At 41.7% G+C, this 18011-nt stretch overlaps 1 protein-coding gene across 1 annotated transcript in view; it reads left to right on the top strand.

The window, feature by feature from the left end:
• Nucleotides 1–18011, top strand: part of LOC111654229 (neurexin-2) — a 395909-nt gene that overhangs the window by 47873 nt on the left and 330025 nt on the right. The window contains exons 7-9 of the mRNA XM_087173672.1: nt 9752–9871; nt 11248–11629; nt 12824–13014. Coding sequence (XP_087029798.1) covers nt 9752–9871; nt 11248–11629; nt 12824–13014 — 693 coding nt within the window. The remainder of the gene's footprint in view (nt 1–9751; nt 9872–11247; nt 11630–12823; nt 13015–18011) is intronic.

Raw genomic sequence — 18011 nt, 5'->3', positions numbered from 1 at the left:
AGCTCCGAACATTTAGCACGGTGTATGTGCAACAACTTCAGTTTGAACCACAACCCCTCAAGACCGAATTGGCCGTGTGTTCCCTGTGCTTCGCAACTACTGTCCAGACTATGAGACAGGAAAGGTGAGGCAGGTGAATGCAGGATTCTGCATTTTGTCCCTAGAGGGTGTCCTTGTTAGTTATGGTAAATGTTTTTCACATAGGCCTAAGTGACTTTTTTTTTTTACATTTTTCCTCCATAGTGCACATTTGATATTTTTACTGTCAACTCAGAAGAATAATCCTAATACTTGTTCAGCCAGGAAGCAGAAAGGTGAAGATGTCTACACAGAGAGCAGCAACATACAGGAGAGAGATTTTCAGCACAGGAAAGACAGGCTGCACTAAACCATGAAACAGGACAGAGCCTGAGTTTAAGAGAGATTTGCTGCTGCTACTTGCATGAGAAGGTATGTTTCAGTCTGGTCCATATTTTTGACATTGGTGCAGTAAACAGCTGAATTGCATGCTGAGTTTGGGGGAGGTCTCAGCTCTGCTTGCATATCTGTAAAGCTTACCGCACACCACTGGTGTGATATGATGTGTGTTTTCTCTGACTGAGGTTAGTTTTAGGCACAATGGGTTAAAAATGGTTAAAGTCAGATATATAGAAGTTATCATTGTTATGGTGGGACTGGAAATGTAGCAGCTGATGCCTACCACACATGAGAAGACTAAAGTCTGACACCCTCAAACATCTAAAGACAATGTGTCATAAGTCACAATGTTTTTAGTGTCATACTTTAAGATTATTTCCCATTATGCTCCAGTTGGACATTTACAGGAAGAAATAAGAAGTTTTTTTTCCAGACTTTTTTGCTCTTTGAAATTTTACATAATGATAATAATAATTACTATTAGAGTTGTGGTGTGGTCCCGTCATCATGATCATTTGGTGTAATGTGATTGTCCAAGCTGTCTTATGTCAGTTTTTTTTCCCGTCTTGACCTTCTGATAAATTCAAACATGTTCATCAAGTTTTCAGTCTTGGCTGATGCACAGTTACGTTCAATGACGTGAACACTGTCAACTTCTCCAGCACCAATAGGAAGCAGCAAACCAACTTGTTAGTGAGCGTGTAGGCGACTCTGGGGAGGAGCAAGAATGTGAGTTGTTTGGTGTGAGGCCTGCAGTAAATACATTATATAGGCAAGGGTAATTGGAAACAAGGAAAAAAAAAAAAATCAAAATAAAACAGGAAATCATAAATACAAAGACCAAACAGTAATTTTTTCAAACTCAATACTGTAATTGTCATGAATGTGTCATGACAATTACAGTATTGAGTTTGAAAAAATTGTTTGTGTTTGGACCTCATGTATCTAATGCTGGTCTCACACCAAAACGACTCGCATTCATGCACCTACATGCTCACTATCAACCTGGTTTGCTGCTTCCTGTTTGGTGCTGGAGAAGCTGACAGTGTTCACATCATTAAACGTCACTATCTGCATAAACAAAGACTAAAAACTTCCGATAATATTAAACATGTTTGATTTTAATGCAACATAAAGCTGAAATAAAAGCAGCTCAGACCTTACACTAAACCTAGATCTAGATGATGGGAGTGCATCGCAAAAACTGTCATGATTTTCTTCCGATGTTGGAAAATTTGTCTGTGATAGTGGAATCCTGTCCTCAATTACACGCTAAACCACTTGGCATATGTGTGAATATTTGTAAAAAATAAGTGTCATTTTAAATCGGGGTTGCTAATCAGTGTGTGTTTCAGAAGACTTCAGGGGTCCCTTTCAGTACAGTAGTGAGATTTGCAGTATTTATAGGATTTGTTCATTTGGGTGGGAGGAGAACGCTCAGCCATTTGAACTTAAGAGGCAACATGCTGTGAGGCTGTTTAAAAAAAAATCAATAGCAAGTCAAGCGGATTCAGAGGAGATACAGTTCAGGAGGGTGTTTGAAAAGCAGAGATACCTGGGGCCGATCAGCTGTTTGTGAATTTGTGTGTGTGTATAAAAGGAGTGTGTTTGTAGGCAGTGCAGAGAGAGTCATGTGAGAGCAAAGAGGTTGTGTTGAGGGAGGAGAGGATTGAGGGACTGACAAGGAGGCGACAGGAAGAGAGAGAGAGTGTGTGTGTGTGTGTGAGGGAGGTGGGGGCGTTCCTCTTCATTACCAACACTAAGGAGCCATGCCAGGAGCACAGATGGCAGAGGAGAGAGGGGGCATGAGGTTGGCACATAAACTGCAACACACACTCCTCACATTCACACACCCAAAAAGACATAAAAAAAAAAAGATGTAAATCCAAAGAATAAGCCCTCGAAGCTCAATATGTTTTTATAAAAATTGTGATATACAGTTCAAGTATAACAAACACACACATTCACATGCTGTAGATATTGTCCTCAAAATCACCTGCCCATACACACACTTTCACACACAAACGTGTCATCGAGCCATCCCATTGTGTTCCTGTGCCAGTTTCTTGGCCGGGAAAGCGGCCATGCTGACGCTGCATCTCTCTCTTTGTCTTTTGGCTCTCACTTTCTGTTACTAACACACACACACACACACACAGGCATCGCATTAGACTCTCTTTCCCCATACTCTCGCCATCACCAATGCTATAATCTAAGACCTAAATAAAAATTTGAACAGCACCTTTTTCAAAATGGTTTCATTCTCTTTATCTGTCACACACACACACACACACACACACACACACAGACCCCCAGACCCCCAATGGTCCAATTAGGTCTTTTTGCATGGCAGGAAAGCAGAGCAGCGTATTTGTGTGTGGGAGATGTATCTATTGTGCGCGCAGCATGTACTCCTCTCCTCTGCAAGGTTGAACGGAAGAGCAGCTCTTACACTCTTTCTCATACACACACACAAACATACACACATAAAGACAGACCTCCCACAAATGTAGGAAGCTGGAAAGCCACATAGTCTCAGTTCATTGCCTACTGTACCTACAGTACACCTAAGAACCGCCTACCACCTCCCTGCTTCATAGCTGGAGTGTCTCTGTTACATGAAGATCCAGCTTTTAACACCAGCTGTTAAAATGTTTGTGTATTGGCACTCTACATTTCATTCATCATGTATGATTAGCTGGACACAGACAATAAAACACCACCAAGAGATATTGATAAAATATATTTATCATTATTGATTTATTGCTACTTTTCCACTGAAAAAAAATAATATAATGCATCTTTTATTGCTTTTTCCATCTACATGTGAGGTTGGTTTGATATTGTCTGTTCAGTAGATGCTAAAGTTATTTTTTAGTCTTTGGTAACTTTAGAAAGCAAGAAAAGAAAAACACTAATCAATGGATTAGTGATTGCTGGTTTTTGTTTTGGATTATCATGTTCAAATTTTATGTCTTATTTTAGTATATTTTTTATAGCATTACAACATTATACAGCATAGCCTTAATATTCGGCATGTAGTGCAATCACTGAAATTAAATCTGTTTTGTCAGTGTCAATCCAAAAAAGCCAAACTTTGTTTTAGATAACTCTTATTCTGCATTTAGTTGGATCTTTTCTCCTTTAATGAGTTTTATGTTTAAAGTAATTCAGACATGAATGAAGGTTTAGTTTTGAACTAGTTTTTCAGAATTGTCATTGTGGTGTCATTGTGGTGACCTGATGGTTAGGGCACATGTATATCCTCAGCAGTGAGTCTCCAGTTCGACTCCCAGCCGGCCAAAGCATTTGCTGAATGTCATTCCCCTATTCTCTCTCTACATTTCCTGTCTTTCTATATATGTCACTGTCTAACAAAGACATACAGTGCCCAAAAAAATAACTGATGATTGATTCCCATGGCAGTGCCACTATTCAGCATGCGACATTGCAATGCTGCAAGATATATCCTGTGTTTTCAGTTTTAATTAACAGAGTGTATATCCATATATTTAAAGCTGTATGCACCTGTGTGTGAGTGTGAGTGTGAACGGCACAGTGTGTTTACAATGTGCCTTCACAGATGGGTGCACTACAGGGGGCTGCCTGAGGTCACCTGGTAGTGAAATGCTAATCATGAACATAAATAAGTTCTACACTCATTCTACACATGCACATATTCCCAATGTGATTACAGCATCTGTCTGTCTTGCTAAGCAGGGATTTTATGGAGACATCATTCTTTTTTTTTTTCTTTTTTTTTTTTTTTTTTTGTTCTGTCCACCACTTTTCCATATGAATCCACAAAGAAGCCAAGCATTACAGGCCCCTGGCCAGCATTTAGTCTCTTTGGTTCTGTTTTTAACCTCCTCTGTTGCTCTGCATGAAAAATCCATTTCAATCATCTGGTATCCACCCTCATCTCTGCATTCTCTGCTTTTCTCCCTCTCTTTCCATCTCTCTCTCGCTCTCTCTCTCTCTCTCTCTCCCTCTCTCTCTCTCTCCCTCTCCCTCTCCCTCTCCCCCCCCTCCTCAGTGTGTCATTCTCTCAGGACTATATCAGCATCCTCCCTCTTTCCTCAGAGTGGGGCTACTGAGCCGAGAATGAAACTCTGGGGAGTGTGGATCTTTCTTGAGCCCATTTTAATTGGACTGCAGTCCACTGTTATACTTTCTTTCTTCCCATGGGTCCTTGTAAGTGTGTGCGCGTGCGTGTGGATGGGCAAGTGTGCGTAGATTCATGGAAACCCATGACCTCAGAAATCCCGAGTGCTAGCTGCTCATCATTATGTTCTCTTCCGGGTAATTTGAATTACAGAGGGTGGCAGGTTCTGTCAAACATTGTAAAAAAGAATTTGACGCCGTAGTAAAAAGGGGATCTGCTGTTATGGAAGTTGACTAACATAGTAGCTCAGGTTCCTCTGTTTTGTTGAGTCAGTGTTGAGATGAAAAAGGCAAAGTGGCATATTCAGGGCACGGCATTGTTCTGATAAAAGATTTTCTCTGTCGAGTGTTACATTTATTTTGTTCTGTGACGGCTGATTGGAGGCTTTCCAACACTACGCTGATGTCTTAATGTACATAAATTTATTTCTACTTCTGATCTAAATCCTAATCCCAGTGGCATTTTAACATAAAGTAGGTTTTTCCTCAACATCTCTGAATGGGCTTTAGTGTGACTGAGTGGACTGGGGTATAAACTGTCTGGTTAGCTCATCTCATTCAATCCCTCATAGCAAACTTTGACCCTCTGACTTGCTGACACACCCTACAGTTACCCCTGACTCCTACAATCCCAACACTGTATAAATACATATGCTTGAGAGACCCTGACAAACGTCCGGCTTCAGTGGCTTGTCCTCATGTATGACTGCATGACTCACTGCCGGTTCTGCTGTCGTCTACTGTTGCACCAGCAGCCCGACTTGCAAGGGACTGCCTGTGGCCTTATCATGCTGTGTTGGTGTTGTTTTAGACACTGCATTGGCTAGCAGTGACCGTTCCTCTTTGGCCAGCCTCGAGCCCTCTGGCCCGCATCAGACTTTGGCACGCTCGTTAGCATAACAGCCATGTCAGGGAAGCTTGCTGGGTCTGCTGTGTGGCCAGCATCAGTCAGGGATGATCCTGAGTGACAGTGGGGATGTGAGCTAGACCACACGGAGCTCTGGTTTCATGCAGAATGCAAAAAAGAAACAAAATGAAACATGCCTCTCAGCAGTGTTTTTAGCATTGTTAGTTGATGTTGGAGCTTAAAGCTGCGATGTCTGTGGCAAACAAGAATGAGATAATTAATTGTGCTTGGCAACTTATTCGGTTTGCCAGATGCTTCTCAGACTTATGAGTGTACGCATTTTCATCAGCGGCCTGAGAGACATCTGGAGCTCTGTGCCACTTTTGCACAGTCGGAGAAAACAAACATTTCTCTTGAATCTCCTGATTGTTGTGGTAGAAATGCTGTCATTATTGCCCACTGCACACTGATGATCAGCTTCACTCTCTCAAATTGTTTTGATTGGTGTTTAGACATGATAATTATACAACTGTGCTCTAGTACTCAGCAGCCTGAATAGAGACTGATGGCAACAACCAGCAGCTATTGGCTGACGGCTTGTGTTTCATTGATCCGATTGCATTAATCAAGGTTGTTTACAGAGAGAACACAGCAACCAGTGATGGATGACTGCTGGTAATTAAGCAACAATCCGCAAACATCACACCTCTCATTTATGGTGTGCTGACACAGTCAATGAAAATAATCCACAGCCCCGGCTATTTTTATACCAGCTCAGAAATCTCTTTGGCATCTCTTCATCTCGCGTGGGACATATTTAGAAAGTGCAAGGAAAGTGACAAGCTGAGAGACGCAAAAGAGACGCAGTGTTGGCGAAAGAGGAAGCTGCTGCGCACACAATCGCAGTCCTTTGCCCCGTCGTTCTCTAAGACAAAAGTGAGAGGGCACAAGTGGCAGGATAAGAATTAATTGCATTTTAATAATCGCCCGCTCTTTTTATTAAGAGCCCTGCGTCCCCTCCTTTGTTTTTCTAGCATTGAGTACTTTTCTCTGCCACTGGCTGCATTAAAGGCTTAGCGGCTCATTTAACCCGGGACAGCTAACTCCCAGCTTTCTTGTTTCCTGTGTTACCTGAGCAGTGAAATGAAGCTTCACTTCACTGTCAGCAATATACCACACTGAGCCAACACCAGGTGCTTCATCAGTATGTGGTTTTGAGGCTGTCATTGCTTTTAAGTAACGGCGCTGGCATTATGATCTGGGCATTAAGCCAATACACCAATATGTCATATTTTCTAAGTTAAAGTGTTTTAATTTTATAGTCATACTTGTGATTGAGTGTGACTGCAACCCGTCCTATGCGTTTCCTGAAGTGTTGTCGTTACTGGGCATCGCACTTTGCCCCTGCAACCTTATGGCTCCTTGGCTGCACTTTTCCCACCTTCTGGCCGCAGCTTTTTGTTGCTCTGCCAGCCCAGCCAGAGCAGCATATATATCTTTTGCCCCCTCATTGTTAGTGGTATTATGGCCAAATGGCTCCGGCTATGTGTGAAGCAGTGGTCCTTGATCTCCTGTGGCCTATAGCAGCCAAGCCAAATAAATATTACATGGACTCTATTCTAAAGGGTAGCCATTCCCATTCATTTGTGCTGCACTAGACTCCTCTAACTTTTACAATCTTACATCAGCCAGCCGACTCTGCTGCTGCCACTCTGTTGCACCTTGTTTCTTTAGTTTTTTTAGTTATCTTTTTTTTTGCCATCATCTGTTTTCACATTTCACCCTGTCCTCCTATCTATCTTTGTATCAGCTTCTGGCATCTTTCATACACTCTTTCTCTCTTTGCAGCAATATAGCAGCATTTTGCTTTATATTTACTTCACACATGGTGTGATCAAAAGTCTCTCTTTCCAATTTCATGTGGCTGAAGACAAAAAGCCCATGAAAAAACCCAATATAATAAAAAAATAACGGGAGTAAATAGGAAAACAATTCTCCAGTGGGCCATGTGTGTGTTCTTGCCAGGCGGGGCCATCAATTGATGGGACCTTTTTCTTTTTTTTTTACTCTAAACTAAATTTCACACACAACTGGGAGGGGACAATCATGTTTCACCCGTCTGTACTATATCATCCACTTGAGCACCTTGTATAATACACTCAGGCTCCAGGCGGCCAGCCAGTCGGGAAAGAGCCACTGACCCTGGAAGTGGAGAGGGATTTCTAATATTAGATCTATAATAAACAAATCATCAGTGCTAATGGTGTGAGAAAGGCAGGGTCTTTTGATGTCACAGTTTCTTTATTTACCAGCCACAGTGACACAATGGCCCTAGCTCCACTCCAGAGCTGCCTAAAAACACAGAGAGTACAGGAGGTGGCTTAAAAGAGCTATGTGTAAGTATTACTATTGCTACATAGCCAGCGGTAGCATTAACAGCTGTTTACTCACCAGTCAAGAAGAAATGTTGAGAGTTCAGCATCAAACTTCATTCACAGCTGTGATCAGCAGTGGAAAGTGACGGCCAAGTTAAAGTGATAGTTTGGGTTATTTGACGTGGGGTTGTATGAGTGATAGTCGGTGTATTATCTGCCGAAGATTCGGATCAGTGAACTCCCAGTTTAGAGGAGCGGCCAGGAGACCGGCACAGAAGCTGAGTGATGTGCTGCTGTGGACGGGGCCTTCTGCAAAAACATGTTTTAACCATTTAATAAACATGCCCACAGAAAAGAAAACTAACATCAGTTGAGGTGTATGCTTTATTTTGAATATTTTCACAACTTTATCCTGCCATCAAACAGCCCTTTCCTTTGGAACTACATTTTTTCAACTGTGAACATCCATATTAATACGCACAAGCACACCTACGCTTAGCTCTGGCCGACGCAAACAGCTGATCTGCGGAGTAATACAGTGCACGCTGGAGATGCAACTCCATGTGAAATAACCCAAAATATCACTGTAACTCTTGCTGCTATCACTTCTTTTCTTCCACTGAAGTTAGCACGCTAACCAGCTAGCCCTAGCGATAGTGACTCACTTTAGCCTCCAATCTGCACTGAAGTCGTTGCACTGCTCAGAGGGCGTATTATAACCTCTCGTCTTGTAAACACAAAGATGACTGATGCTATTGTGAAGCGACAATCACCACCACCTGCTCCTGGCAAGAATCCACATTCCCTGGCAGAGAAAACTTACAAATAGCCTTTTTAATGGAAGCGACTGGTCTCCTCTAGCATTCTGTTATTTCAGTCTCCCCTGTTGCCAATAAGGTGGACGTCTCCTCTCATTATTTTGTTGTTTACAGAATCCTCCTTCCTGTCTGTGCTCGCCGATCACCTTCACCTCGGTGTCATGACGCTGTGCCTATCCCACTATGGCCAGGGCTTCATTTCAGCTCCTGAAGCTATGTGAGGGATGATTTCCCTTTAGTTGCCGTACCCTCTCATGTTTGTCTATTTTGAACCCTTAAACTAACTTTGACACAGCTCAGATAGCCACTACCTTGACTAAATCCCATCAACTCATCATGGTGCATATAACGAGGTATTAATAACTACTGTCTCAATCAAAATCCACTGTTTCTCCCGCTGTCAATCCCTGATGCCAACAATTTGTTCTAATGTTGGTGTAATAAGGCTCTGTCATGGCGGGATATAAATAGCCTGTTCCCCACTTTGAAAAGATGCTTATGTAACTATGGCTCTAATAAGCATTTCTGCAACACCATATGCCGTTGCATCAAACTGTCTTCTTTCAGTGGCAGCGGCAAAACAGCAGCACGAGAGGCAAGTGGTGGAACTGGGAGAGGAGAAGAATTAGGAGAGGGGAGTGGTTTGGGGGGATGAGCAGTTAAACCGTCTAGTCTCGCCCATCAACTCCCCCACTTGCAGGACGTGTTGAGAGAATCATCCATGTGCTGCACTAAGACATGAAATGCTCTGTGAAAGCAGAACACGACTTCATAAAATGCTTGTAACAGAGCATCTCCAGCAGTCGTTGGCTGCCTGTTCTAATCTACTTCCTCAGCTGGTTATGACTTATTTGTCCAACTGTCTTTGATGACATCCCGCCGCAACGCTGTGAGCTTTCGAGAAGACATTCGATTTTACAGTCTGTCAGGCCGCATATTTGATTCCTTTCATTCCCAGTATACTGGGAGAATCCATAGTGTGAATGTGTTTTGCAAACATGCAGATTTTCTCCTGTAGCTCTGTCACCTACCATGTGTGAACTGTGTGTCTGTGTGTGGGTGCGTGAGTAGACGCACACACCATTCCCGCTGTGCTGTTTGTGATTTGAATCCCCCCCCTCCTACCACAGGCAAAGGACCTGAGATAGTGTTCGCGGGGCAGAAGCTAAACGACAACGAGTGGCACACGGTGAAGGTGGTGCGAAGAGGCAAGAGCCTGCAGCTGTCTGTGGATAACGTCACAGTGGAAGGTTAGTCGTGTTTGGGACACAGAGGGATTGATAACTCAAAGGGTTGTGTATTCCAAAATCCCCATGTAATAGCCCCACATTAAATGAATCCACCTTGAGAAAGTTGACTCATTTAAAAGAGGAAACTGACTAATTATGACAATAAAGAGTCATTAGCTAATTAAACTGATATTGAGGGAGACTGGTAACAGCTTTAAAAAAAAGTGTTTAATGACAGCAGTCATAATAATGTTGAAATTAAGATAAGTGGAACACGATCTTACCCACAGTACGTCACATATTAAAAAACATAAATTGTGAACAAGCTGGTTGCAACAGTAGTGAATCCATACATTCATATGAAGAAAGTGAAAGAAGAAACTATGCAATTTAGACTGAGCACAGAAGAGAAATTAAGGGGAAGAGGCTTTTCAAGCATATAACAACTGCAGCTGAGCAGCTGTGTACAAAGCACGGAGGAAAAGGTTCAGCCAACGTCTAAGAAAATAGCAAAGGAAGGATGAAAGGTCAAGAGATGAGGTGGAGTCACAGGCACTCACTGTATTGTGGCCTCGGGCGAAAAAGGATGGCAGGGCAAAGAATGAAGAAAGAGGTGAGGAAAAAGGTGTAAACTAGACGAAGGAAAGAGAGTAGGCACGCTGAGGCCAGGAGCAAGGGATGACCCTGTGAAGTTCCAACTGGTTCACAAACTGGTTCATGGGGAAGAAAATAAGGAGGAATCGCCCAGGGAGTCTTGGCAAGGCTGGCCGGGCATCAGCAGGGAAGGCAGTTTGCCAAGCTCATTACTCAACATCTCCCAGTAAACACTATATAAATTGTGGTATGTAGAGTGCAAACAAAAGATTTTCTGCAATATTATGTTTGTATATTATCCTTCACAGCAGGTTAAAAAAACAGACTGAACCTTTGTGAACCTATGCAATAAAACCATATGCTGCATGCACACTGTTAAGCCAAGCAATGTAACCATAGTAAAGAGATGCCAGAACCATATAATATGTATTTATTGCTAAATTAGTGTAGCAGACACCATAAATTACAGTTTAATGTACTATAGCATTGCATTAAAGGTTAAATGCATTATGAATGCATTATAATATTACCATGGCTTTTCCATTATTAAAATTTGAGTTTGACATACTGTTTCCATTGAAATTATAAAACTGTAGAAGTTTATTAGTAATATTATATCATATTTATTCTTCTTTAAAACATATGGAATTTATCTGCTGAGAATGGTTATAATCCTGTCACAATGTTATAATGTGACATAATCCTAAATGTTTTCCCAGGATGCCTTACTGTGCTGCAATTAATGTATTACCACTTGTTTTCTAAGTTAATGCTCTTTTTTTCTGTATCCTCCAACGTTTCAGGCCAGATGACTGGTGCCCACACGCGTCTCGAGTTCCACAACATAGAGACAGGCATCATGACCGAGCGCCGCTTCATATCCGTGGTGCCCTCAAACTTCATTGGCCACCTCCAGGGCTTGACCTTCAATGGGCTGCCATATCTAGACCAGTGTAAAAATGGGGACATCTCCTACTGCGAGCTGAACGCCCGCTTCGGCATGCGCCACATCATCGCCGATCCGGTGACGTTTCGAATGAAAGGCAGCTACTTAGCATTAGCCACGTTACAAGCTTATGCCTCCATGCACCTCTTCTTTCAGTTCAAAACCACCACGCCCGACGGCCTGATGCTCTTCAACTCTGGGGACGGCAGCGACTTCATCGTTGTGGAACTGGTGAAGGGGTGAGTTCCATGTAATTTCAGTTAACTGATTGACAGGAAAGGTTGTTTAGTCGCATTGCTGAGAGGGGTGACTGTTTTGTTGTGTCATCACAAAGTCACGAAAGTACTGACAGCTCAGTTTCTGAATACGGACTGTGTTCTTTCTATCTGTGGATTGCACACTTTGATACTTTCACAATATTAATCGAACCTAGACCTGTTTTATAATCAAAAAAGACATGGACATCTACCTTTATACAATACGGGACCTTTAAAAACTCATTTGGAAACTCTATATACCACAGGTTGTTATTGGCTGAGAAACAGAAAGCGGATAATCATGTCTACTTTTTCTTGAAAACTTTATGTAACAATCTAATAACTGATAATGTATTAATGCAAAATTGTGAGCTCAATGCATTTCTCTGATCGTCAAAGTATTTGTTGAATTTTCTATAAAGGCTTGAAAAAGCTTGCACAAACCTGAAAAAACCTACTTGTGAATATATCACCCTAAATACTGTTCATAATTAGAGTATCAAAAAGAGGCTTTCGTTTGTGTATCTGTCTTCCTCTTGTGCTTCTATATTCAGCACTGTTACAACACAAAAGCCTGAGCTGCCTCTGCCACACAAAGACAAGAGGCTACATAAAGGAATTGGAATCGGGGTAGGAAAAAAAAAGACACATACCTTGAATGAAACAGCCACAATAGCCTTAACCCAAAACACAAAAGAGAGCCATATTTGTGTGAAGGAGGGAACTGTGCCACCTCGGCTGCCTGTGGGCAAACGGGCTTGTAGACAAAAAAGCAGGTTTCTATATTTACATGTCAAATCGGTGAGTAAATCCCAGGCTTCATGTGCAGCCACATGAACTGCTAATATTATGTTCCTAAGAAATATATTCTTAGGCAGAGAAGAGGATAGAGACATTAGAAACAAAGTAGGGGAGCAGAATGTTATCCAATCTTCACTCACTTCATCACGGCAATTGGAGGTTGAGTGCTTTTGACTGTGACCTGTCATCAGTGAGTCACTGAAAGAAAACATTATGATGTGATACCGAATCAGTCCTAACATAATTGTCCCCATTTGCTCTGACTGACACGCAATGATTTTGATTTTCTTCCTTTCAAGAACAGCCACTGGATTATGTTGTAATAATACACAAGACACTCTCACACACTCCTTACACTGAAATCTTTCTTCACAGTTACGTCCACTACGTCTTTGATCTGGGCAACGGGCCGTCGCTGATGAAGGGCAACTCAGACAAGCCGCTCAATGACAACCAGTGGCACAACGTGGTGGTGTCCCGGGATGCCAACAACGTACATACGCTCAAGATCGACTCACGCACCGTTACTCAGCACTCCAATGGAGCCCGCAACCTGGACCTCAAAGGTAAGAGCAGGTTGCCAAGCACTCTTCCACACAAAATCACCACTGAGAGGAAATAACCATTCCAGTGTCATCTTTCTGTCTGTCCCTTAAATGTTATTGGACAGGGGCCATGAACGCATGCCAGCTCAAATTCCATTTAGATTAGATCCATTACATCCAATGGTTTCTCAGTCACTGAAGAAGTGGAATGTTTCTTAAAAAAGATCTTAAAACCTTTTATTCTTAGATAATTGACCAAAAGACAATCGTCATAATAAAACATAATAATACTCTTTGCTATTCTGTTATTACACAATCATACCTTGGTGCATATGTCAGATATTGCGTCAGAAATAACAAGGTTTACAGGAATTTGTATCCAACATTGTTTTGATAAACACAAACCTAAATGATGCTGCCAAGTGTAAATGTGCTTGCCAAACAAGAGTGGACAGAGGGTCAAATAAGATTTAACAAAAGCCTGGCAGCATCTGTGCCAGCCTATCCTCTTCACCTTGAAAGATGACTGACCCCCCCCCTTTCAGCAGATGTTGGCTTTACTGGAGCAGAGTAAAGTCCTTTAGCCAATTGCTATCCCAACATGACCTAAATCCAGCATTGTGGACCAAGGTGAAGACAGCTGATCACCTCATCCTTCAGTTTCCTCCTTTGTTCTTTTTTTGTATTATTTTGCTCTCACTCGCTTGTTTCCACCGAGCTGCCTGTCTGACTGGCAAAAAAAAAAAAAAATCACATTGGCACACTTCACTTTTACCCACGGTACAATGACTGTATTTTGATGGAGACACCTTTACCTCTTTGACTTTAAAATACCTCGCCCTCGTATATCATCTTGAAATAATAGCCATGGTTACAAGGCACTTAAGTGTGAATAGATCTCTGGTCCTGGGCCACTGGGGCTGGAAGCTCAGGTAATTGTAGGCTTTAGACCTCAGAAGTCGGGTTGTCTCGTGTGTTATTTTGATGCTTGGAGTGGCTGCCTGTGAAGCGAAAAGAGTGACAGCATGGAAATAAAGGTAGGGAGTCAAAGAGAAAAAGATACAGCAAGACACCAGGAAGCTGGTGGTGAGGCTGAGGTTACTGAAGTCACGAAGGGCCCCCCAGGGGGCCCACTGACGGTGAGGAGTCATAAGATCAAAAGGTGCCCCAGACTTTTTTTTTTTTTTTTCGGTGGAAGACAATGATTTATTTCCGGACTTAAACTTTTTTTTTTTTTTGTTACAGTGTTGTCCTTTGGGATATGCTTGGTGCAATTAGCACTGATATTCGTAAGAGGGTAGTATGTAGAGGAATGGCACTGTGCCAGTGTCCTCACGCTGGGTTACAGACACAAATTACTGAACACAGAACACCCTTCCATAAGCTGGAGATGCGGGGAATGAATAGTGTAAAATTAGCCACAGTGTTTTTAGCAGCGAGACATGTAATTAGCAGCCTGGTCTCACAAAACTTTGTGGTGAAATTCAAATAAAGTGAATCATGCACACAGCCAATTATGCTATTGTCACATATGCTGAGGAGTAGGAATGTAATTGTCACTTTGTTTGTGTCACTTTACTTGGTACTCATTTTACACGACTGCTGTGTCAATAGAGTAATCAGCAATTACTAGATATAATGAATGCTTGCTTTCATTTTAATTTTTTTATTTTTTTGCAGTATATCGAGCTGCAGCATAATGTGTTGTCATTATGCATGGCATGTGATTGATAGATAAAACTAGTCTCCTGTGCATCTGTGCACTCTTTGTAGTATATCTACTCTGCTGATCTCCTACAGTAAAGTGAAGTAACTGATGTCTGTAATTAGAAAGGTTTTTCTCTTCGATTGATTGCTTCTGTCTAGGCTGTGGCACAGACTGCTGTCAATCTACTCGGAGATAAGACACGAGAATCATTAAGAGGCTGTCAGTGAGGGTTTTAAGGAAGCGTGCTGATGTTCTGAAGGTGCTGGACCATGCCATCCCACATCAACCCCATCTTTAAACTCTCCCACCAGATTGCAATCATGTTGGACTGTGTCCTTTGCAGTAAGGCAGCAATGCGTCTTAACTAACCCCCAAGCAGAAGGGATACACACCCTCAGCTGTCATATATAGTTTAGAAAATGTAAACATAATCTGTCTTCGCTTAATTGGGGAAAAACTGCGTTCTCCAGGCAACACAACTTTTGTTAATGCTCTCTCACTCAGCCTGAATGATTAATAGACAATTGCACCTCTTCCTTATAAAACACCACCAACCAAGCGTGCACCGACAACATCCCTCAGTTGCCCACCCCAGAGTCACGCAGCGACAATGGCTCCATTTGCATATTCAAAATTACAGACACCCCATTGAAAGATTTGTCTCACAAATGAAACAGACGGCAGCCGTTCTAAGTGCCCAATCAACACAGTATACATGGCTGGGAAGTAACCCCCCCCCCCACCCATCTGTGTTATTAATCTGTGAGCCGCTGTGTTTGAAACTTATTTATTTTCAGGGGTCTTTTTCTTTATCTGAACACCCCTTGCCTGCAGGGGATTGAGGTTGAGGCGGCTCGGTGCTACTGGGAAGAATAATAGTTGTAAATCTGGTTTCATAGGACTTTAGTGGGGGGAAGATGTCTCTATGCTCAATTCCCTCGTCTAATTGGGCATTCAAGCCTTGCTCTGTAGTTGTGCCCTGACAGTTCCCTTGCCAAAATATCATACACAGCTCAAACACTGTAGTGCCATAAACACCAGAGCAAAGTACCAGAGCTAAACATGTGTGTAGGTTGAGGAGGACTCTTGACAAATACAACACACACACGCACACATAGATATATGCTACCAAGCATGATTGGCAGCCCCCCCCCCTTATTTTTACATAAACACAGGACTCACACATGGACTATGCTGTGCACGTTTTTTTTTTCTTTTTAAACAGTCACATACAAGGCTTTGCAAATCAAACACAGAAGCAATAGCAACAATAAGCCATTTCTCACAATTTCTTTGCTCTGTTTTAACACCATTTCTCCTGCATTTCAAAGAAAAAAAAACCCAATTCTCTGAGCTTTATCTGTGTAATTGCCCAGAGAAAATGGGGAAAATGGGTTTTGTGCTCTCTGTCTTCCTTCTCTTTGTTTTTGGACAGGCAAAAAATCTTCAAGGCATCCCTCCTTTGTCAGCTAAAGTGTGGTGAGGGAGCGACACACACAGTCCCCAAGGATAGCACTGAGTGAATGGAGTTTTGTATAGTGAATGCGAGTCTCCGAGGAAGACATGTTGAACATACACCATACAGGGAATACAGCTCTGTCATTCCCGTTGACAACCTGCAGAACACAGTGATAGCAGTTATTACCATATTCATTCCCTGTAATAGCCTCGTTGATTCTACAGTGCAACATAGTTTAAAAGGATCCTTATCAAAGAAGCCGGAGCAGCTTTACAATATGATGGTAGAACATGATAATACAGAAGAATCTTTTAGCAATACCACTGAAGGCGAAAAATACAATTAATCACGATAAGAGGAACATGATATCACTTTTCAGTACCAAACGTTGAACGCAGGTGTTTTGCTCATTTGATATGGAAAGTATTGCACACAATATGACCAGCAGCTCGCACTCCAGCCTAATGCCTAACATATACTAGAAGACTTTGAAAAGACTGACACCCTCTCACAACTAAATATGTGTCATTTTTCACTCAATTTCCCCCTTCCTATCTTCCACGCTGAAAATAATTTAATCTGTGGGCCACTTCAGAGTTTTAATTATCACACTATTAGATTTTGTAAAGACTGGGGAACTTGCAGAGTTACTGTTTCTAAGACTATGACTAGATTCCTTTGAGGTTATTTACCATCATGCTCTGAGTGGACATTTATAGGACAAAAAAAAAAAAAATTTTTCTAGACGTTTTTGCTCTTTGAAATTCTACATCATTATTATTATTATATAAAGTTTGTACCTCAACACTGTAATTGTCATGATTTGGCCCTAAGAAGACCATGTTTTGACTTTGTATTTATTTTTCCTAGTGTCCAATTACCATTGCCTCTCATATGTATTTAATGCCAGATTTACACCAAACAACTCACTCTCATGCATTGTGAGGTTGACAGTGTTCACATCATTAAGCGTAACTATTTGCATGAACCAGGACTAAAAACTCACGGTAATATGAAACATTGTATCAGAACAGCAAGACGAAAATAATTTAAAAAATTATTTAAGACAGCTTGGACAATCACCTTACACCAAATGATTGAGATGATGGGGAAACTCATGATTTTCTTGCAACATTTAAAATGGATGGCCGAGTGGTTAGGGTGCATACCATATGGGTGTAATGAGCCCTGAGCAGCAGGTCCCCAGTGTGACTCTCGGCCAGTTGGACCCTTTACGGCATCTCTCTCTCTCGTACTTCCTGTCTGTCTCCACTTTCCTGTCAAATAAAGGCATAAGACTGGCCAAAAAATTATGAGAGAAAAAACAAGAAAGAAAAGTTGATTGGTGTAGGTCCATATACATTTCACTAGTGTAAGAATGATCAAATTGGGACTGCTTGTTCAGGTCAATTTGTTTTTACTTTCTACTATCAGAGCAAAATCTTTTGATTTCATCACAGACGATATCAGACAAAATGAGCCTTACGACTGCCTAGGATGTGAATATTTAGCTCCAGTAAAAATGTTGTTAATTATTCCAGAATATATTCAAAAGCGAAGCAGGAATTTCTTTCATCAAACACATCCCCTCAGCCTCTGCAGGAAAGTATTAATGAGCCTGTTGTTATGATGGCTGCTTCGCCTGTTTTTAAATGTTTTTTCACATGGATCTGATGGGCCATTGGTTACATTCTTTCACATTAATGGTGTGAAATGCTTTGGCTCTTAGGTGCCGTATAATACAAATATTTATTAATTTATTTTTTCAGTGAAATGTTTTAAACTTGCTAGGTGTGACTTGCAGCATTTTAACATTAGTAATTACCGTGTTCGTTTGGAGGCTTCATTATA

This window comes from Seriola lalandi, unplaced genomic scaffold, assembly GCF_002814215.2.
Source record: "Seriola lalandi dorsalis isolate HSWRI2012SDOR001 ecotype SW California unplaced genomic scaffold, Sedor1 jcf7180002054263, whole genome shotgun sequence".
NCBI classification, from domain to species: domain Eukaryota; kingdom Metazoa; phylum Chordata; class Actinopteri; order Carangiformes; family Carangidae; genus Seriola; species Seriola lalandi.
Note: the sequence above shows the minus strand (reverse complement) of the source record. Positions and strands in the feature narration are given on the sequence as shown.